At 37.2% G+C, this 22936-nt stretch overlaps 1 protein-coding gene across 1 annotated transcript; it reads right to left on the reverse strand.

The window, feature by feature from the left end:
• Positions 1-103: 103 nt before the first annotated feature.
• Positions 104-22346, reverse strand: eogt (EGF domain-specific O-linked N-acetylglucosamine (GlcNAc) transferase). Its single transcript, XM_061728678.1, has 16 exons — positions 22275-22346; positions 18759-19012; positions 17768-17868; positions 17140-17248; positions 16832-16926; positions 16646-16750; positions 12541-12647; positions 12115-12218; positions 11605-11697; positions 9474-9545; positions 8930-9016; positions 3316-3384; positions 2938-2999; positions 2655-2774; positions 2243-2345; positions 104-1584 (listed from the first exon to the last, which is right to left on the reverse strand). Exons 2-16 carry the CDS (start codon positions 18960-18962, stop codon positions 1438-1440), a joined length of 1578 nt encoding a protein of 525 aa, XP_061584662.1. The 5' UTR covers positions 18963-19012; positions 22275-22346; the 3' UTR covers positions 104-1437.
• Positions 22347-22936: the final 590 nt, after the last annotated feature.

Below are 22936 nucleotides of genomic sequence, written 5' to 3' on the forward strand. Positions count from 1 at the left end.
TAAATCTCTGATGCCTTTTGTGTCCGGCACAGACGGCAATAGGCCTACACATTTCACAGTTTTTAGGATTGTTTATTTTAATATAATAGACTTCTCTTGAATGTGAAATTTCCAGCGAGTCACGGAAAGTCATAACCAAAACTTTTGCCTGATTCTGAGATCAACACAATTTCATTGATAAATAAAACATTAAACTCACAGGGGACCCAGAGGGTACACAAATGATCTTCTTATCATTAAAAATAGTCCTGTAAATTTCATCATATTGCATGCCAATTTTTCTTTTTCCTTTCAGGCACAGTCATGGTAAAATATAAAGTTAATATGACGCAACATTTTTTAAGAACATTAACAGATAGTTGCAGAGCCTTCACCATCTGACCATTCTATCACAGATATTTCCTATCCTAAAACCAGCATCAAAATTAAAAGCAATCAGAAAGAAACTATGCGTTTTAAAAGTAAATGTGACAACTGTGGGAGGAAGGTGTAAAGAAATATGTAACAGTAGACGTAACAAGCTGCTTATAAATTCAACATTCAGCTAACAAGTGAAACTATCAACACTGTGTATATTTTGTTAATAATAAGTGTGATGAAATCATACCTGATTTTGTTTCAGTGGACAGTGGATTTACGACTGATATTTTTTGATTCACTTTTCAATTTCCAATTATTTGCCTTTAACAGAGTACAATTGTTCTTTTTCTGCACTTTAGCACAGGTATGAACTTGACAATGTGTGTATTATACAATTAATTTAATTTCCAAAAGAACAAATTAACCAACTAGATAAAAGGTGAATTTAACTGACAACAGTAATATTAATATATCTTTAATTTTTCAAATATTATGATAACATCATTTTTGTGATTTCTTATGGCCTCTTTAATCATGCATTTTACATCGCTGACAGCATTTATGGCAAATGACTCCATGTGCAAATGAAGCATGAAAAAGCTGCACACAATATCCGGCTGTATGCTGCTTTTACTCAGAAACTCTTGTGTGATTGTCAACAGCCCTCAAGAGGCTGTTATCAATGTGACAGTGATCAAACTGGACAAGATGTCACATGTGAAGGAATCATGCAACAGCTGCTCATTTACGAAGTTTGATGGCATGTAATGAAGTAGCTGTAGTGGAGGTAATGAAGAAACATAGGACATCTTATTCTGTAGCTGCTTCATTAACACGTGCCCTTTAACTGGTCTGACAGTAATAGAGATATTTAAATCTATTCAAACTCCACTTCTCCCCACACTGCTTTCACTCATACAGAACTATAAAAGAGAGCAGCATGACTGAGATACACGACTGAATGAGGTCACTTTTAAAAACACAAAAAATACTCTGCCAACATGAAGAATCTTTTCCATGATCAAGAAGTTCCTCAACGGCAAGATGTCTGAGCTCCATCCCAGACTCTCAGCTGCTCTAAAGTTCATCATGACTGACGCCACGCTGCCATTTGGGATGGTGGGAGACATAATCGGCTGCCTCCAATACAATACGCATGAACTCCCCCACATCAAAGGAGTAGTTGGTGAACTTGGGATGGTCCCCAAGGGTGGGATGATGACCCTAAGAAAAAGGATGTGAGAAAATACAAACAGTAAAATGATTGTTAACATAAGTGTTTGCCACTTGTTGATGAGATAATAAAAATGTACACTTTTTTTTCTTTTGCAGAAAAGTACCGTACCATATTTTCTGGACTATAAGCCGCATCCGCTCTATTTTTAAAAAAATAATAAAAAAAAGATATACAAGCCGCAGATATTTATGTTGTTAGATTAGATTTTTACTACATGTACAGAAGGATTTTGAACTGTAAATGATGTACATGTTTGTACCTAAATAGATCCTTTCCTAAGTGTCTTTTAACAGGGCAGCAACTTTGCTGATTAAAACGGGACAGAACCAAGAGAAAATAACCGGTATTTATTTAATCTATTTATCTGTTTGAAATCTGCTTCTACCTACTTCTATCTGCTAAAGAAGAAGTATTGTATTCTTCTTTGCATTTGTTTTGTCTTAGTTTTGATTCTAATTCCGGTTAGAGCGCCCCGAGCGGTGGAGGAAAAATCCACAGAATAGCTGCACCTTTGTATAAGCCGCACGGTTGAAAACCTATGAAAAAAGTAGCGGCTTATAGTCCAGAAAATACGGTATACTGAATTCAGGAAGCTTTAGCTGAGGTACTGGGGCACTAATGGTTTTTGTACAGTAGGTTCTCTACCTTGTCCTGTGGGACCACTTTGTCCGTTTTCTGCCAGGTCACATATCGGATGCCTCTCAGACGAGCCAGATCTCGATAGCAGCTCTCATCCTGACAGTTGTATCTGTGAGAGACAGATGCAAACACTTATCTCTTGTTTGCTTCCAATTTTCCCTCTTCACGCTCTGTCATTCATGAAAATTCCACCCAAAACTATACACATAGGCTGATACAAACATACGGAGACGTGCCTATCAGCAACCCTGCCGAGGACTGCCAGGTGTGATGAATGCCTAATTAATTAGGCAGCGTTTCATGGTCGTAAACCAAGTGGTTGAGAGGTACTATGGAAAGAGACACTCTCCCTGTTCCACTGCTCCTCCTGACTTTCACTTTCACGCACATGCACACTCAGACCAAAAATGTCACTCACAGCTCAAAAATGACAGCCCAGTCAGGGAGGAAGAGGAGGTGTGTGAGACCAGCCCCATGCATTCCAATAAAGATGTCAGAGTTGTGTGTGATCCTCAGTTGCTCCAGAAAGGGAACATCCCTAGAGGACATAACACATTTGTCTCCTTCATTGTGTAACACAGCCACATTTTTAAATGTATACGCCTCTCATTAATTTTTACACATAATTTTTCCTTCTCTGAGCAATGCTAAGAGGAACTGAACATCTCGTTCATTTAGATGGTTAGCACTCTTAAACTCACTTGTATTTGTAGTCCACCACAGTGACTTCCAGCAGTGTCACAGTCTTGAGGGCATTTACAAGCTATAACAACAACAGAAGCTGATGTTCTGTGATCACCGAGAGAGCAGACACATATGGGAGGTGGCAATATAAATCACAAGCCTTTTGTGCTGTACTGCAAATAAGATTTTAAATAGCTACATAACAAGGGTGGGCAGTAAATCAATAATGAAAAGAAGTGTAAGGAATGAGGGACTGGGAGATTTGGATAAGAAAAAAAAACTGAAAAAAGGAAGAGAGGGAAGAAAGGAAAAGGATTACATGAATTACAGCGCAGGGTCAAGAGAGAGGACCAAGAATGGAAGAAAGAGAAAACATGAGGGGATAGTGAACTCACCTCCACTTGGTTTATTATCCTTCTGTATTCTGTGCTGCGTACCAGAAGGGTGACACGAACCTGCCCCGCCTGAAAATAGTAATTCATCCAAAACTCAATCAGCCAAGGACACAAAAGATAGGCCACGAGAAAACATGGTGCTCACCAACAATAACCTCAATAGTTCTACGTCATATATTTCTTATATGCGCCAAAGATGTCCAGATGCATTTTCTAAAATCACATTGAAAGTCACTTTTGAAGACGAAACTGTCATTTTTTGATAATGAAGTTCATCAGTTTGCACACATTTAGTAGACAGATATTTCTGTTACTGCACCCTTTACTGCCACCCTGTGTTCAGAGAGATATTTAGACTCTCACTGTACTTAGATCAAAGAGATAACACAAACTTTCAATGCGTGCATTCCTTTATAAGGAAATGTACTGGACTGTAATAAAATGACAAGCATCATCAATAAAATTAAAAAAGTCAACATAAAATCACAAGCTTTGGGGAGGACAGTATTCACTTAGTGGTTGGAATGATGTTCACCCCAGTGCGCTGATCAGAGCATATACAGTAGTCACCATTTGAAGTGTATCAAAACATTTCATCAAAGTTGTCCTTAGACAACAACAAATGGTTTTTTTTCGAAATTCTTGCATAACATGTATGATTTTTTTGATCCACTTCAAATGTTGACTGTGGTATAACAAGAGCCAGTCTGAGGTTACTGCACTTTTATGTCTTGAAAATTAGCAATGCATAGAGGCCATTTCATAGCAACATTATATTGACTTTAGGCATCCTAACACATCTGTGTGTGTGCCCCCTATCTTCTTGAAAAACAGAGCTTCCTAGTTTTGTCTCTCCTGTTTTCACTGTTTTCCCCATCTCAGCCTCCAAGCCGCTACTCTTGACTTCCTGCACTACCAGCCCTGCCATGTGCCTTCTCTCCCGCTCTCCCCCGCTCCACCTCTGCCTCGTTAAAACAAATCCATTCTCACTCCCCTACTTCTTATTTGGGTCCAAATTCGGCAGGAGGACAAACCAAAGAATATTCTCAATAACACTCATACAAATACATGACTTGATCTTTTCCCCAGCCGCCCCAAAGTTATCCATGATCATTTCTAACCTGGAAAGGACTCAGGACAAAGCAGGTGAGTTGGTTTTGAATGTCTGATAGGGTCACAAGACAAATACGGGGTGTACATAACTGCAGTCCTTCACTTTTACCTTTACAAAGATAATGGTAATAATAATCTTTTTTTATTTACAGATGTGGACATTTGTCTTTAGTTTTACAGGTAGTTTAAACAACATAAATAAACATAATGTAAAAGCACAAATAATCACAAAATAAAAAACAGGAGCATAAACTAGAAAACAATTCTGAAGAAATTTTTAAGGAGTGCCAATTCTACAGTCAATCAATTTCATGTTTCTAGGAGATATTTAATTCAAGTTGTCATTACTAAAATTTAATTTACCAGCTATAAAACCTGAACTTTGTCTACTTTTAAAGCTGGTGATACTTAAGCTTACCCACATGAGTGCATCTCCCACAGAAGATGACTGATTTCAGTTTTCATTAGTCAAAGTTGATATAGTTTTGATAAAGTATACTTTTTTTAAACTTGGGGTATAGGTTTGCTCACATGCTTGATAATGTCCCACAGGAAACATTTAAATTCAAGTTTTCATCAATCAAAGTTTATTTACAAGTAATTAAAACTCTAATCTTGCACACCTTTTAAACTGGGGGATTGCCAACATGATTAATAGTGTCCAACAAGAGATAATTCAACCTAAACTTTGCATGCTTTGAAAATGTGTGGCACTTGGGCTTACCCACATGACCCTCAGGAGAAAATTGATACGTTTTCATTAGTCAAAGTCTATAAAGTTTATTATTGAAAGTTGAAGTTTCATAGATTAGCTGAAGATACTTAGGGTTGCCCACATGAAAACTGTCATTGTGAAATGAATTTATTTTTATGTGTCAACTCAGAAAGGCAGGTAAACGTAGAGCAACATTGGGGTGCTACACTGCAGCCAGCAGCCTGTTTTTTTTACATTGGCAGATACTGCATGTTGCATACCCAAATCTAGCATGTTGCTTGTCATTTTTACATGAACTTACAAGGGGTCGTGTGTCAAGCTGACCCCATCAATAACTCACCGCCCAGGGCGGGTCAATTGCGCGTCCGGCTCACAGAATTGAGTGGGCTGAACAAATGTGGCTGTTGGGCAGTATGTTCTCTGACATGCAACGGGACCTGCAGTCCCTATTCGCGCTTTTGCAGAATTTAATTAGATATGGACATGCTCCGGCACCACAGCAGAGCACTCCACACCAACGTCCATCTGCAGCACAGGACTATTCTCCACTGCCGCCATTCCGCAGTGTCTACTAGATGAAAATTACACCTGTCTGACAGCGGACTTCACCCTGCCGATGTGGGGATAAGACATATCTTTCTACATGCCCACACGTGTTGTATGTGACGTGGATACACCTCCTGACTTCTGTCTTTGGCCCCCTAAACTTGGCTTCAAGCACTGTGATGAGCAGACATCTTTTCTGAAATATATTATGTATTTTTGAGCCACCACTGTATACCATTAAGTAAATATGATAGTTTAAAAACAGTATTATCTGCACAAAAATAATGGAATTCTAAATGGAAGAAACGGAAATGATAGGCCCTCCTGTTTCAAAGGCTCATATCTCAATTTCTGTACTTCACACGAGTCTGAAAATCACTCTTCTTCAAAAGAGACAGATTCTTCTTCTTTTTGATATGCATAAGTAAAGCTGTGTCTGGGAAAAAACTTCTGCAATGTTATTACTTTTTTTTTTTAATTCATTGAAAAGAGGATGATGAGAATCTGACACAGTTTGTTGGGCTTTTTCTTCATCTGTGTTTATGTCTCTCACCAATGTTTCTCTGCTCCTTCCAAATAATTTTACTGGCTATGTTCACTGTTTTGGTCAGTCTGATTCGGTTCTCATTTCCCAGATTCCCATACTCCCATACCAGGTACAAATAAAATGTTAGGATACTTTCAACAAGACTTCTATATAGATTTTCTAAGGAAAATCTAAGAATTTTCTATGAATTAAATTTCTTTATCAAATACAGAGACTGTAGCATATGGAAGCTGTTCTGTGTCAGATTAAAGTAATAAATCAATTTGTCTAATACATGGAAATTGTGTAACCCTGTGGACTCCTTGCTTTTCTGTCTCTAGATAATGTTGACGAGTATTACTATCCTGACGATGTTTAATGGCGGCATCCTGGATTCCTGGATGGCTTTGAGGTGGGAAAAACCCACCAAACTATCACCTACAGGGTGATCATGAACAGATCACAACAAACGGATAATCCTGACAAGCACAGAAATGGCTCACAGTACTTATTACTCTTATTTTTGTTGATAAAAAGGGAACTATCATCATACTGTTTAGTGGGCTTCTCAATACAGTGAGAATTGACTAATTGTATTCCTTGCCTGTATGAGACCAATCAGCATATTTGTACAAATAGCAGGTAGTGTTACGAAATACCATTTTATAGGTGTGCAAAGAAAACAAGATAGGTGAAACTATACAGCCTGTAGATCATCCTGTATTCAGGATAACAGTATGAGGGAATACAGTATAAACGAAGATGTTGCTGTTGCTACTACTACTACTACTACTCCTTTGAAACCGCACTTATTTGTTTCAGAATTTTTCATTGATCTATTGAAATTTAGCCATTATACAAGGATTTGCTATGTACTGTACAATCAGTAAACATGGAAACATGCTTTGTTTTACATTTTGCATTGTCCTAAAGACCTCAGATTTTTGTGTGTGTGATCAGAGTTGCCCCCCACCTCCCTCTCCCCACCCAAAAATGATGTGCTTATATTTAAAAAGAATGTTAAATTTGTCAGTATACATCTTATAAAACACACTGAGATTTTCCTCTGCTTTTAACCCATCACTAGTTAGACTAAAAGCAGTGGTCTGCCATTTTTCCGGCACCCACGGGGTGTCTTCTAAATGCTGCAAACAGACACCTCAATCTGTAGAGACAACCTGTCCAGAGCTTGTGGTTCTGACATCAGGCAAAGTATTCTCATCATGGTACCAGCTGATGTCCTCCCAGAGATCACTCACTGTCCTACCATGTCCATGGTGACACCTGGGTAATCTTCATTGTCATAACTGGTAATGCACCACTCTCCAATGTGCTTTAACTGAATGGCAACCTCTTTTTTTCTCTGTCTGGATCTACATCACAATGTTCAACATATCCTTGCCATCTCAATTCCACTTTGAACCATTCATTAGAAAATTATAATTTAGACCGTTACCTTACAATCAATTGTTGTAATTTAATCGAAAAAGTTTGAGTTAGTTTGTAAAACAACCAATTATAATCGTGATCAAAAGGCCTGCCGATGTCAATAATACTAAATTTGATTGTATTTAGGTATCAGTCAGAGTTCATTCTGTTTTCTCCAATTAATTTAAATGCTGCAGCAATTCTTATTGCGGGTACACAAAAGTATGATCATGTCTCCTCTGTACTTGCTTCCCTTCACTCGCTTCCTGTTGAATTAAATATGTATTTCTGATTGATACTGATTGCTTTCAAAGCATTAGATAGTCTTGTTCTAAGCTAAATCTAAGATTTGTTGACTTGGTTTGTTCCCTTCAGACCACAACGTTCACAGATGCTGTACTAACTATCCCCAGATCACAAAGGTGACAAAGGGACATAAGGATCAGATGCACAACATTTCAGATATTTTTATATCTCTGCTTAAAACTTACCTTTATTGAAGGGTCTTTGGTATCATCTGAATATTTGATGCTTTTGGCCAAGCAATTTTGGCTTGTAGGGATATTATTGAGTCAAGACCTTCTTTGATTGGAATTTGGCCTAAGATTTCATTTTAGATATTGTTTCTCTTTGCTATTTCAAGTTGTTTATTGGCTTTAGATCTGTGCTACTGTGTTAAGCACTTTTCGAACATTGTATTTAAAAGTGCTGTGTAAATACAATTCATCATCATTATTATAATATAATAACCCAAAAAGTCAATATTGCAAACTTCTGCTACAGATCAGTAAAGCATTTGCTGTCATATGTTTTATATGCATAAAACCGTTATAATATGTGCAATGTTATCAGAATATTTAAAATACTTGGCTGTTGACGAGTTGTCAACAGCCAAGTTTTGTTTCATGGCTTTTTCTCAGCCATACATTGTTTAACTTGGTCCAAAATTGATGTGCATTAATGTAGTCTGAGCCTGAACACATTTAAATTGTAATATTACGGAACAATTGAAGCACCACCTGTTGACAATAAGAAATGGGGTGAGCTGAAACACCCCAAACCTGGTCAACAGTGAAACTGTAACTTTTTGTCAGAAGGGGGTGCCATGAGAAGGTGGTAAAGTATGGTAGAAAAAAACAGAGGAAAATTAAACCAACATCAAGTCGGAAATAATCTGATGAATTATCTTTCCAACAGTATTAGGAAAAAACGTATAATTTATAATAATATAAATATATTCTATTATAAAACCAGCTTATATGTTTCTTTAAAGATATGTTTACTACCTTTCGCTTGTTTTGTAGGATGTTCAATCGATGCAGGACGTGCTGTGAGAATGCCCTGAACATCCCTTCAGAGTAGCAATTTGAGATCTGTAATCAACAAAATATTTCGAGGGTCAGTTACATTAAATATGCATGCTTTGTTTTCCTCCATTCGTTCTACAACAGTTATTCTTTATGAAAATGTATACACATTCAAGCAAAAAACATATCCTCTTGAAAAATAAAACTTAAATATATTAAAAAGGCCAATTGGGGTTAACCAGTCTGGTACACCAGTGCACTCGACTGTGGTGAAACATAGCAGTGGCAGTCTAATCTTCATGGCATGAATGTTATGAGCCTCGTCTCGCTTGTCATCATGTTGCTTCAAAAACTAGCTACAAAAGTAAAACTATAAGATAAAAAAAGAATATAAAAGGCACACCTCAGTTTTATATTTTAAACTTGTGCTTAACTAAAAGTGATTACTAACTCTCTTTTTAAGTTCTACTATTTTTCACACACAACATAACAAATATTCATGCATGCGTGAGTGATAACTTACAAGAGGTGTATTGTAAAAAAGTCCATATCTCATTCTGGGAAGAAGGGAGAAGAAGGAATCTCGAAAACATACCTATGGAAAAATGTAATAGATATACAGTATAAGGGAGGCATGTACGCATACTTGTTGGGGATATTTAGATGCTTTAAAAAAAATAACTAAAATAGTGGTTTGTACATGTATGACCAAGTTTGTAACATTGAAATAGACACAAGAAACTTGTGGATTACCACTCAGTAAAGGCCTTGGCATAACTTGACTATATACCTGTGAGCAGCAACAACTGACTGATCTCTCGGGGGTCTTCAGGTGGGAAAGTCCTTTCGCCAATTTTTCATTTAGTTTCTCTCACGACACCTCCCATAATGCCAGCTCTCGCTGCTCCCCACCACCAGAACAACCTCCATTACCTAACCAATGGTCTGTCATTCGGGCGCAAAACTGTGTTCATAAGGAAGCGCATCCGTCAACACGATGCGTCTCTGCCATATTAATCCCTTCACACTTTTTTTTTCACACTTTTTTCAAGCTCTGATACAGAGCTCAGAAGCAAGAGAAAAGTCTCAGCTGTGTGGGACCATCTTGATGTTATGAATAAAAGCACCTTATCAATGCTGAGGCATTACAGAACGAGGCATACTGTAGGCGCAAATACGCCTACAGTAAACACAGGTAGGCCAATACAGACATTCAACAACTTCCCCATGGTCACTTTATCAATAATGAATACATATATTGTTTTCTATTATTTCATTTATGACCATCAAGCTTTCAAGAAGCATGTGTTGGACCAGGCAGTGGTTGAGTTTATCATCAAGGACTGCCAACCCCTCAGCACTGTTGAGTGAGGGCTTCAGGGAACTGCTTCAGGTCCTTGAGCCATCATGTTTCGCCAACCAGGTTTGTTTGGAAAATGTCTACAGAAGTAGTTATATTTAATTGGTTAAATATTTAATTTAATTATATTGATTTTCCTTTGTCTTCAAGTGGTTTGATGTTCAGACTGTCCAAGAAATTGTGGGCAAGAAATATGAGAAGGAATGAGAAGGAGTGAAAATGGAAGTACAGCAAGCTGTGGTCGTGAGTATAACAGCTGACATAGGGACATCTGTGAACAAGGAGGCTTATTTGGCTTTTATATACATATATATATATATATATATTATATATGGTCATGTCTAGGTCATGTCATTTCTGATGACTGGACGGATGACAAAGACCTGTATCGACAGCGCTGTAAAATTTATTCTCAAGCTAACATGCTTATCAGGAAGTTTTATATGTGTTCTGACTCTGTGAAGTGTTCCCTGTTTCGAACCTACATCACACCGTTATATACTGCTCACTTGTGGTCTAACTTTAAGAAAAAGAGCATGCAGAGGCTCAAGGTAGCAAACAATGATGCACTTAGGTTGCCCCTGCGTGTTCCTAGGTGGCATAGTGCCAGTCAATTGTTTGTGTCCAACAGAGTGCCAACTTGTGAGGCACTCTTAAGACAGTTGATGTTTAGTTTTATGTGTCGATTGGACAAATCAGAGAACCACATAATTGAAGCTTTAGTCAGCCCTTTGAAAAGCTGCTATAGATTCACCTCTAGGCTAAGGTGGCATTGGTGCAATAGCTTGTATGTTTTATAAATTGAATATTTTGTATATACTGTACAAGCAATAGCTTGTATGTATTATAGATGTATATTTAGTATTTTTGTATTTCTTTTTTATAAGTTTTATATTGTATTATGTTTTATATGGACCTGTGTCTGCAATAAAGTTGATATAATATATATATATATATATATATATACAAGCTATTGCACCAATGCCACCTTAGCAAAGGGCTATATATATATATATTATATCAACTTTATTGCAGACACAGGTCCATATAAAACATAATACAATATAAAACTTATAAAAAAGATATATATATATATATATATATATATATATATATATATATATATACAGTATACACAGTCGTTTTTTAAATATACACTAAACTCTGACTCTAATGGAGGTTATTGAGTGCATCAATTACTACCACTATTACGATTGTTCAGGTGTATACTTTTCGAACAAGAGGGCTGAGAAAGTTTGTTACAAGGTTGTCTGGGCATAAATCAGATACCTACTCTTTTTGAATCATAGCTCTTCAAGTGGATGATGTCATGCTCTGTAAAGGCCCTCCATGTTTCACTGAACAGATCTCCATAACCATAAAAGCTCTAAGAAAAGGAAAAAACAAATAAAACATGAATGAAATTACCTAAAATAAATACAAAATAACAAAGAGAACTAGATGTACTGCTATCCTTCTCCCTGCCCATGTTCTCTAACTCAGGAAGAAATTAGCATATATTCACCGAAGAAAAAAGACTGGCGAAAAAAAAATTCCTACCTTGTGAACAAGTTTGAGAAATAAAGGAAAGAATGAAATGAGCATCTTAGAAATGTACCCTGAGTATAAAATGCTAATGAAACAGAACTGAACAAATTCTTGTACTTTTTTATTCATGACAGATACATTCACATTCATGTTTCATGAACTCATTAGTGTGTTGTTTAATTCAAGACAATGTATAAGGAAAACCAATCTACAGACTGTACACTCTACACTAGTGAAAAAAATAATAATTACTCACCGTGTCCCACATGACGATGTTGATATCTGAACTGAAGGAGTTGTTAATGTGCTGGGAGATGTAGAGGTTGAGAAAGTCACAAAAATGGTGGTACATGTTCACCCCTATCAAAAAAAACACCATTACTTTTTGTCATTCCAACTGAAAGAAAATAGTGAATGTGAGCATCGATCTGTTAGTCCTGATAATCATAAGAAAAAATATACTACAGAATCTCTATACAGTAGCACAACTTTTTAACGCCTCCAGTCCTTGCAGTCAGTGCTATCACACTGGAGACACTGAAGTGACCCCAGAAACAACTGTATTTGGAAACTAAGTCAGACTGTATTCACAGAAGACCATGTGTGTTGTTCTCCTGAATGTGTGTTAAGAGAGAAGATATGTTATTTTGACAGCAAGGCTTTAAATTGAGTTTTTACTTACCAGCATCAAGTTTCATGAAAACAGTAGGTTTATCGACAATGATGTCACAATGTCCATCTTTTATGGGATGGAAGTTAAATTCCATATATGTCTGTAGTTCAGCATACCTACAACACAATTAAATTAATAATGTAAATAGAACATTCATGTTTAAATATGGCACAAGATGCAAAATATTGAGTGCAGGGTCAAGTTTGACAGTTCTAATTTTGATTGCCTCTTTCTGTGTTTGTCACTGCAACCATCTTCAAACAGGTTTAACTCAAGAAGGTGCGTCCAGGACTTCCTTGGAGATCACAACTAGTGGTTGCAGAAGAGAGGCACGACCCAGGTGAGTTCCCACATATGGAGATCACTGCCCACCCAATATTTGAGTGCTCCTGGTACGAGCAGGCTCCCACCAACACTGGGAGCCACCATGACTGGCTGGGGAGGAGCGTCTTGATGGCAACGTCTCTGTGCCCGAATGCTTTTAGAACCACCTGCAGCCAGGTGTATTCCAAAATTTGGTAAGTACTCCTCAACCAACTCCTGACTCCTCCTCAAAAGTCAACATATTCAACGGTCATATGTTTCCCTGCTGGATCCATGTCCTGCTTGACAATACACACACACACACGCACACACACATGCACACACTCACTGGGGCTGACGAGACACCGGTGCAATCAGGACAGATGGGAACGGATGGGAAGGCAAGTAAATCAGGTCAATGCAAACTAAATACAGACTTTCCAAATAGAACAGAAACTAATCAAAACTCCAAATCCATCATTTCCCCTTGCAGCTATTCTTTATACCAACGGTTGCTCATCAAACTGCACACAGCTGGTTAGCACTACGACAAATCAGCTCAAAAAACAAGGTGACATATTCAGAACAACGGAAACGAGTCAGAGGCTTGTGTAGAAGAGTAAATTAAACTTTTGCTGTATTGAATTGAATTGAATGCCTGTTATTGTTATTATACATTCTTTAACAAAATTGTAAAGCTTCTCCTGTGCTCTTTTAAAATGTATACATCTTGCATTTGTTCAGCATGTTGATGGCTTTTGGAAAGAAACTTTTTCTCAGTCTGTTTGTTCTTGCTGTTAAGTTTCTGTAGCGCCTGCCAGACAGCAACAGCTCAAACTGTAGCCAGCCAGTAATACAGCAAATACATCAACCTTCTGTGCCATTTTCTGCAACAAATTGCTGCAAATTGTTTACATCCGGATAACATCCAGATAACATCGGCACTCTGCCGTCATCGTGTTAAGCCTGCCCAGAGACTCGCTACAAGGATAGACTGATTTGCAAGGCAAGGGAAGTTTATTTGTATAGCACATTCACTTCTCTTCCTGTTCTCAGAGAAGGCGAACACTCCCTCCCCTATCTGCCCTGCTGCTGCTCTCTGTCTTGTTAATATATTTTGGAGCCTTTCTCTGCATATCTTCCGAATTTTTAAACCATAGTTAGCTGGTCTCTCAATGCAATTGACCAAATTTTCTCGACGAGAAGACTGGGCAAAGGAGAGTCCCTGATGGGACGGTTGCCACCGGTTACACGATAGACTCCTGGCAGAAGTGGAAGGTCGTGTCCATACTGTCAGTCGAGGATGTTAAAGATGTCTACATAATTAGATTTTTGATAAGTCAATTCAATTCAATTCAATTTTATTTACCGGTATATAGCGTCTATTACAACAGAAGTTGTCTCTAGGCGCTTTCCAGAGATCGAAAACATGACCCCCGAGCAATTATTACATAAACATAACATAAACAGTGGCAAGTAAAAAACTCCCCTAGTGGGAGAAAAACCTTAGCCGGATTATAAGAGGATTTCTGCTTTTTGGAGCTGTTACATGGCATAACAACACATTCGGAAAACGTTGGCAGCTATTCTGGCCATTGTAAGGGTGCCTGGCCTGTGAGAGGGATACTGTCGCGCTATCAACACACTGTGTGAGAAAAATAACAAACTGGATGTGATTCCTGAACAGAATCTCAGGCTCACTGCGGTTTTTAAACTATTTGGCAGGATGGATAAGAACTTGGAGAAGTTGCAACCTCAGCTTGGCGGAAATTGACCACAAATTCGGCTGTTTGGAGTCGCCATTGAGATGTACCAGAGACTTTAAACATTACTGGAGTCGGCCTGACCCAAAACAATTGTTGCTATCTGAATTGGCTCCCCTGTTGCCGGCCCTGGAAAGCTGGTAATCTCAATCTCTCCTGGATGGTATGCCAACAAGATGCTCTGGCCCCGCTACTACTCCTCTTTTCCCCCATGACACCTGGGGAGCTGAATCAGAACTCTACTCTATCGATCGGCTGATGACATCAAGGACTGTAGCTTGGGAACTGACAGTTTACAGACTTACTTACTCACACAAATGCACGCACATGCACACAACTATACCCCACCCCCCCCCCCCCATTTTATTCACCATATTCGCTGGCCCCATCTCACCCTCCCAAAACAGCAGACCAGGTTAGATGTGCTGCGTTTGCTCACCTGGGTTGCTTGTGCTGTGATTTATAAACTAAGAGAAGAGTTTAACACCCTCACTGCCCCAACCTGGTTGGATTTACTGTCTAGGAAAACACAAATGACTGGAACGCAGACAAATAGTTCTTTATGGAGCCTGATTGAAATGAATAATGACCAACAAACAGTGGAGATGGGAAAACTTAAAAGTGTATTATTTTGAGGGGGAGAAGATAAATAAAAACAAAAAATATACGCTTCCCAAAATATATATGTTGACAGTATATTAACTGATTTATGTATTTGTTATGCAATTCCAAAAGTCAAGAGAAGAAATGTTCAGGGCACTTTCTGTGCAGTCCACGATTTCAGTTCCAGGCCTTATTTCAAAGTTCTTTGTGATTATGTTTTCTAAAAGTTCCTTGTGTTTTTTTTTTTGTTCGAAAGTTCAGTTTTTGTCCTCCCAGGACTATAATGCAATCCGAGACACATTGAAGAAAAACTAAATTCTACCAGCAAGGTCATCAAGGTTTGGTTAGGTTTGGTTTTCATTTGAAAGTAGAAAAAAAACCCTGACCTGTAAAGGGTCAGAACAATAATTAACATCAATTGAAATTCAAACATTAATTCAAATCAGTTTACCTTAAACAATACATACATCATTCAAAATTTTGAACAAGCAGTCCAGTAATCATATGGGCTTTCAATGGAGCATTCCATAGGAAAACTCATTCATTTAACTGCGCAGTTGTATTCAAAAATTATTGTTCTGATTAGCATTTCTATCCAAAATTCAGTAAAAAAAATGAAAAAATAGAACCCAAAATAATTTTGGTATGATATGATGTCATATCTATGCAAATCCATCAAAGTGCACAGTGTCCAGGTGCAATTTAATTATAAGGGTTAAAGTAAAATTCAAATCTGAAAACAACCCGAATGAACTAATCAAACACTGATATAAACAAAAATATAGAAAGCTTACCACTGAGTCAAAGGTATAGTTAAAGGTTTGAATGGATTTTGAAAAGCAGTTTGTGGTCAGTTCTGCTTAGAACGCCAGTCTTCATCCCCACAGCCACAGCAGGAGCCAATACAGACGCCAACGTTGACTAAATTGGTTTTAGTTTTTTTACCCCAAGCAGTGATGGCCAATCCAGGAAGGGTTTTTGTGATCAAGTGTGTGATCATGTGACATTCGTTATATGGTGATTTCTAATGTCTTTTAGTCATATGGTTTACACAGACATACCCTCAACTCGTTTTTTATCAAGCAATATCTGTAGCGCTTATTCAGACTTTTGCACTTTGCAGACCTGTGTTTTGCTCCACTCCTCATGAGCAAACTGCACCAGCTGCCTCAGCATTGAAGGGTGTCTTCCACCCTCTTGCTATACCCATTTCCTGTCAGCTTACTTTGAATAAAGGTCACTTGCACCAAAAAATATATTTTTATTTCTTAGGGTGTCTTCTCCAGACTGCATGTTTCAGCTTTTTCCACAGATGTTCAATAAGTTATAGATCAGGGGTCATAGAAGGCTGCTTGAGATTAGTCTGACCTTTATTGTTGAAAAAGTACAAACCCTAGGTAATCAGCTTAAGTCCAGTGAGGGAGAGTGTGAAAGTACTGACTTACCAAGACTGCAAAGGACTTTTATGATCTCCTTCAGCAGCAAGTCCTTGCTTGTTCAGTTTGCAATGTCCACCAACCTCACCTATCTGAATGAAGTTTTCTTTGTACCTGTAGCATAACAGTTTTCAGTCAATGTTATCAGTGGTAACACAATTATTATTACTATTTTTAAATGTTAATTACACTGACCTTTCATGACTTCGACGAGGTTTCCGCAAGTCGAGGTAAAGATTTATTGCACGACAGAATCTAGTGTGCTTACTGCAACTTAATGATGAATCATCCTTAAAAATAGCATGATAAAAAATATTTCATGTTTAAACGGCAATCAATTCTATACTTTAAAGGTTCAGAGAATTCTGTCTCTTCTATTTATATATAAATATTTCAGGCCCATTGTTTAACGTCTTTTGTTGAACAGTTTGTCTCATTCTGTCTGTTGTTTTTTCCTGTTGACTCAGGAGGTCGTTGGGAACTAAAGAAACAAGTATACTTACATGTTTGTGGGCCTTGCAGAGAGTTTTGAGCTCAGAGAGATGCTCTTTGACATAGCCAAAATCAGCCTGCTTCCAGAAAACATCCCGGGCTGCATCCAGTGATTTAGCCCTGGCAGAGATGAATGCAGATTAGCAACTGTACAATGTATCAGGAAGTTAAAGGCTCACTATTTATAGTTGCACACAATATGCACAGATGTCTAATGTAAAGTCTGCATAAACCTTTTTTCCCTCCATATCTGTCAGTACATTTGAGGAAACTTTTCCTGTTTTAAATCATCTAGGAGTCCTTTTGTTTTCGTTTGTTAAATAACAGAGACCCTAGTGTTTGAAGATGTCCCTTAAAATACATCCTTACCTTCAAATTATGTAAGTTTCTTTGATGCTTCTAATTCCAAAACATTATTATGTGGAATTCTCCACTCTATTTTAGCACAGTCAACTTAGTGTATGCAAACCTTTGAATGAGTAAACTTATACTTTAGAATAATTCTGAAGCCTTTCTTTCAGATAATATCAAGACTACAGAACATCTGTCATATTCTGGAGTAATGTTAGTAGGATGGGAAAAGTAAATTATGCACCATGTAAAAGGTGTTTTAAATGAATATGATTGAAGAAAAAGTACCATCCTGAGTCAGCTTTGGTACAAACAGGATGGCTGAAACGTTTCCCCGGGTCACAGTTCTTCTCATATCCCCAGCAGACAGACAGATCCTTCAGTGCATCCTGTTGTTAAGAGTGTTAGCACACACATGAATTGTATCAGTGTTTAAGAGTAGAAAGCTAAAAGGTTTTATGTAGTAACATGGCACAGGGTTACTACATTTCTTTTTTTTTAATAAAATGTAATAATAGTTTTAGATAAAAGATAAAAAAGTAAGATTATATATCATAACTTCATGAATCAAAAAAGTATTATTATGACATGAAATGTTTGGGGTTAAACTGTGAGACTTGATCACTGGCCAAGCTGTTTGATTAAGTCATCTGAGGGAATTTGATCATCGTGCAAATAAAAAAAAATAAAAATTGAAATAAAAAATAAATAAATAAGCAATAAAATAATATATATATTATGTATGCACACACACACACACACACACACACACACACACACACACACACACACACACACACACACACACACACACACACACACACACACACACACACACACACACACATTGTTACAAAAGTTGTTTATTATTGTAACAAAAGAGTACAAATCAGTAAATAAAGATAATCAGCTTCAGATATGCATACTGCTTTGAATTAATGCCATGTCTGGAATAAAAATATAAATATTTCTTCAAAGTAATATATTTATTTTTGATCCAGCCATATTTCCTAACTTGACCAAACACCCTTTAATTATACACAGTTGCCCCATTAGATTGTCACAAAAAGGCTCTCCTTGTTAAGTCATCTCTTTTCCACTATTCGACAGGTTTTGGATTACATTTTTAAGTTGAATTTGAACATACAGGACTGTAAATTAACAAAGAGATTTTCTCACAGGACAGCAAAACTCAAGAGTAACCAGCAAGCACCAGCAAGCACCAGCAAGCACAAATATTTGAAGACTGATAATAACAGTACCAGACTGCATAACTTACTTTAAAAGGACACAGTGCATCCAGGCCGCATTGATGGGCAAACCACTTGTTATTGTGGAAGAAGTAGGGTACGTGCTCCGGCGGCAGGGAGATCCTGCTGTAGTTCAGAAGCGGTGCAGCTGGTTTGTGGTTGGTGTTCTCAGGCTTCTCAATGGTGCTCACAGCAAGGGAAATAACGATGCCCAGTGTTACCAAGAGCACCATAGTCAGAATTACACAGACATGTGAAATAGTTTGCTTCTCTTGACAGCACTCTGTGAGGAGAGAAGAAACACAGTCAAAGTTTGACTGTGTAATCTCGATGTAAGCCTAATACCGTAGTACAACAGCATGTGTGGGCACAGGCAATTGTGTGGGAACATAGCTTGAGGCAGATCTAAGTAGATCCTGTTGCAGGAAATAACACTGACCTTTTTCCGACTCTTGTCTGAGTAATCATAACTGAGACCGGAGGGGAAAATGAGCACCTCTAAATGGCATTAATGTGGTCTAAGCACGGGGGCACATCAGAATCAATAACACAACTCTATTTGAGCTAACTATCTGTTGCCTGAATTATATGACTGTAGTTATCCAACATATTAATACTAGTATTATATTGAGATTCAACAGCAAGTATTGGCAGCTTATGATGCTGAAAGGACCAATCACCTCCCAGAATGCTGATATACCGGTAACTGCTTTCAGAAACATCGTGGGTCAGAATTATCAAACAGATCCAGGGCAGCAAACAGAGGCCGTATGAAATCGCTTTTATTTTTTCCCATTTTTGAGAATTTGGTTTTTAGTATTTTATACAAATGTAACCCCAAGACAGTATATAAATCAAAAAGTATAGACAATTTATGCAATTATAACTGAAAACTTTAATGTTTTCATACATATTTAAAGGCAAAAACATGGCACCAGTTATTGTGTCCAACAAAACATTCCTTTTTTGGGCATAAACAAAAAAGTACCAAAAGTTGTAATGTAATGATGAAAAAAAATAAATCTTTAGACATACGAATCGATTTTTAGGAATTAATATGAGAATCGATTTAGAATCGGTAAATCGATTTTTTCAACACAGGCCTAGCCAAGCAAACCACTGGCTGCAAACTACTCTGAAGCTTTCACATATTTTATTAGATTTGCATTGATGCAATACTGCTTTGACCTGATCAGCTCTTTTACCAGTGAAATAGTTATAAAGCCTGAGTGTAAACAATTTTTATTTGATGCTACGACTGATGCAACTATTGTCGATACATCGTCAATATGTTTTATCTATTCATTATTCATTATCCATTCTCTTTTATTATTACTATTTTAAACTCTATAGCCTCTGTCTTTTTTGTTCATTCTGTTAATTATTGTTCATTCTTTGTTCATTCGGTTAATTCTGCTCTTATCTTGTGTGTCATAACAGGCGCCTATAAATATGTAGTAAGGTATTTGCGTGGTCAAATCTGCCATTCCAACATTTATTGTGCCCTCATACACTGATCTTTATGGGATGTGACTGAAAAAACAGCACAACTCCAACTTCCGGTTTTCAACATAAAATGATATAACAAAAACATTTTTTAAAAATTTTAAAATCTGTGAAATACAATGTAAATAACTATATACATGAAAATAAAAGTTTAACAATTTCTTACAATTAGTACCTGGTTCTAATTCTAGGATACATTGAGTGGAACCATACTCTGAAATTTAATGTTTCTATTTATGTAATTAGGAAAATTTAAGTTAACATATTTTTTGTTTTAAAAAAAGGGCAAATGGCTGATGTTTGAGATACAGTAAAGCACTTGACGCCATAATATCTGACAATTAATGGCATACAATATGTCTGTTAAAAACAACTGACTGTGTACCAAAGAATCAAATATTTCCACTGCAAAAAGACCAACTGCTGTCTTATATTTCAGGTACTATGTTTGAGGAACAACGAAAATTTGTTCTCCATCATTTTTAACAGTGAATGCCAGATTTCAGTTGATAATTAAGCTTACAACACACACACACACACACACACACACACACACACACACACACACACACACACACACACACACACACACACACACACACACACACTCCATATACTGTAAGACATATAAGAAATTTGAAAAATGAAGGTTCAAACACTATCTTTGAGTTAATGTGTTAAAAATAAATGTCTCCATAATTTCTAGTAAAGACTGAAACGCCTTTGTTTCTAGTGTGCGTGAGCTATAGAAAAATACATTTCTAATCTTGATTATTTTGACATGTTCTCACATTCAATGTCAACATTTTAGGTTTAAAAGTCCATACAAATTTAATTAGCAAAAAGACTGACACTTTTGTTTGTTCATGTACATACCATAATTTCTGATAGACTGCTAGATTAAATTTTGAAGCTATTTCATGTACACAATCACTCGCTCAAATCAAACATTTCTATAGTAAAAATTGGAGAACTAAAGCTTTTAAAAATCCATACTTTTTACCAGCTTGCCCGCCTTTCTCAAATCAAATCTACAAATAATAATAATAATAATAATAATAAGTGTGTGTGTAGTGTGCGTTTCCTGGAACTAGTATCAGTCATTCGCTGTCAAAAATTATACAGTAAAGATTTTACAATGTCTCAAGCATTATTTTTATTAGATTTCTTTTAAATATATTGACTGTTTTTGTCTTCTCTTATTTTGAAAACCGGAAGTTGCAGTTCTGCTAATTTCATGCACATCTCATAAAGATTAGAAAACGAGGGCAGTGGAAATGTAGGAGCGGCTGAATTCACCACTAAAATACTTTACTGCAGCATTGAAATGCCATTAGCTTTAGATAAAAAGTCAGATGACAATTGATTTTTCAATTCATAGAAAAATCAGGATTGCTTTTGTACAAGCACTCGTCAAATTAAATACTTTATTAAATTTTTTACCTTTCAGGGTCTTAGGAGAGCAAGATATCACAACTATAATGTAAACTTTCAATTAGATTCTCGTTAATAACTTAAATTAAATCGACATTACTTTAACTTTACGACCAAGAGCACTCAATAGTTGATTTGGCGCTGCCCATCAGTTTTCAACCAGCGTTGAGTGAGCATCAAGGCTGATTTATGGTTCTGCGTTACAGCCTACGGCGTATGGTACGCGGCGACATGCACGTACGGTGCGCGTCGCCGCGGCCCCATCGCCGTACCCTACGGCGTAGGCGCTGCGTTGATTTAACGCAGAACCATAATTCAGGCTTTATAACGCATTATTTACCCTGGTCTTTGTCGCGTTTAGCCTCCAGAATGACAGATAATAGTGAGACTAATGTCTTACATGCAATGTGCGGTGGCTAACATCTAGCACTAGTTTCTGGAGACAACGTTAATTCAAGATATACCGCTTGGGTAGTACAAAAACTAGGCAGGAAAAATATTTCCTTTGTAGAAACTTGCAACACCCCAAGACGAGCTTGGGCGTCTGTTTAAATAGTTGCGATGTGATTGTTTATTCATTTATTTGAATGAAAGAGACAGCTTACCTAAAGAAACAGCCTGCTGCTCTCAGACTGGACCGATGCTGTTGTCGTGTGGTCACCATAACACCGGAAACCTCACACTCACCTCCATGTAGCAGCTGCTCGAGGCCACATGATGGCGACACCTTCTTTCTGTAGAGTTTACTGCAGCTCATCCTCACAAATGCTCCAGCATTTCAGAATTGTAATTAAATTAAATCCCATAATTGGCATCAAAGGTGTCAGTCTTATTTATTCAGATGTATTTAGTTACCTAGTGACTGCTCTGCTGTATAGTATTGTGATAGAACGCACATAACACGGCCCAGGAAAAAAAGCACAAAGGAGAGAGCTAGAAGTAAAGTTTGTATTGTATTTGTATGTTTGCTAATCAAATAACAAACCCGAAACATCATGAGACATTCACAGACCATGAAAAAACATGGAACATTTCACTACCTTACCCAAATGAAAGGTAGCCTACTTATTTTTTCCTCTCCATTAATTTACACTTGGTTCCCTATGGGACTAATTTAACCGGCAGTATCTCAAAATATACGGAATATCTGTAAACTCAAACATCATAAACAACATAATTTATGGCAGGGCACTACATGTATGTAAAGTTTAAAGTCTATATCTTCATATACACATGTTTTCAGTGACTACAATCAACTGATTTATGC

The sequence above is a fragment of the Cololabis saira genome, chromosome 8 (genome assembly GCF_033807715.1).
Source record: "Cololabis saira isolate AMF1-May2022 chromosome 8, fColSai1.1, whole genome shotgun sequence".
NCBI lineage: Eukaryota > Metazoa > Chordata > Actinopteri > Beloniformes > Belonidae > Cololabis > Cololabis saira.

Excerpts from the sequence above, each read along its gene's own strand:
- eogt (XM_061728678.1), bottom strand. The coding sequence starts at position 18,962 with ATGGTGCTCTTGGTAACACTGGGCATCGTTATTTCCCTTGCTGTGAGC. Across the intron at positions 3,000-3,315 it reads GGATAATAAACCAAGTGGAG|CTTGTAAATGCCCTCAAGAC; the intron begins GTGAGTTCACTA and ends TTGTTGTTATAG. Across the intron at positions 2,346-2,654 it reads TGGGCTGTCATTTTTGAGCT|ATACAACTGTCAGGATGAGA; the intron begins GTGAGTGACATT and ends TGTCTCTCACAG.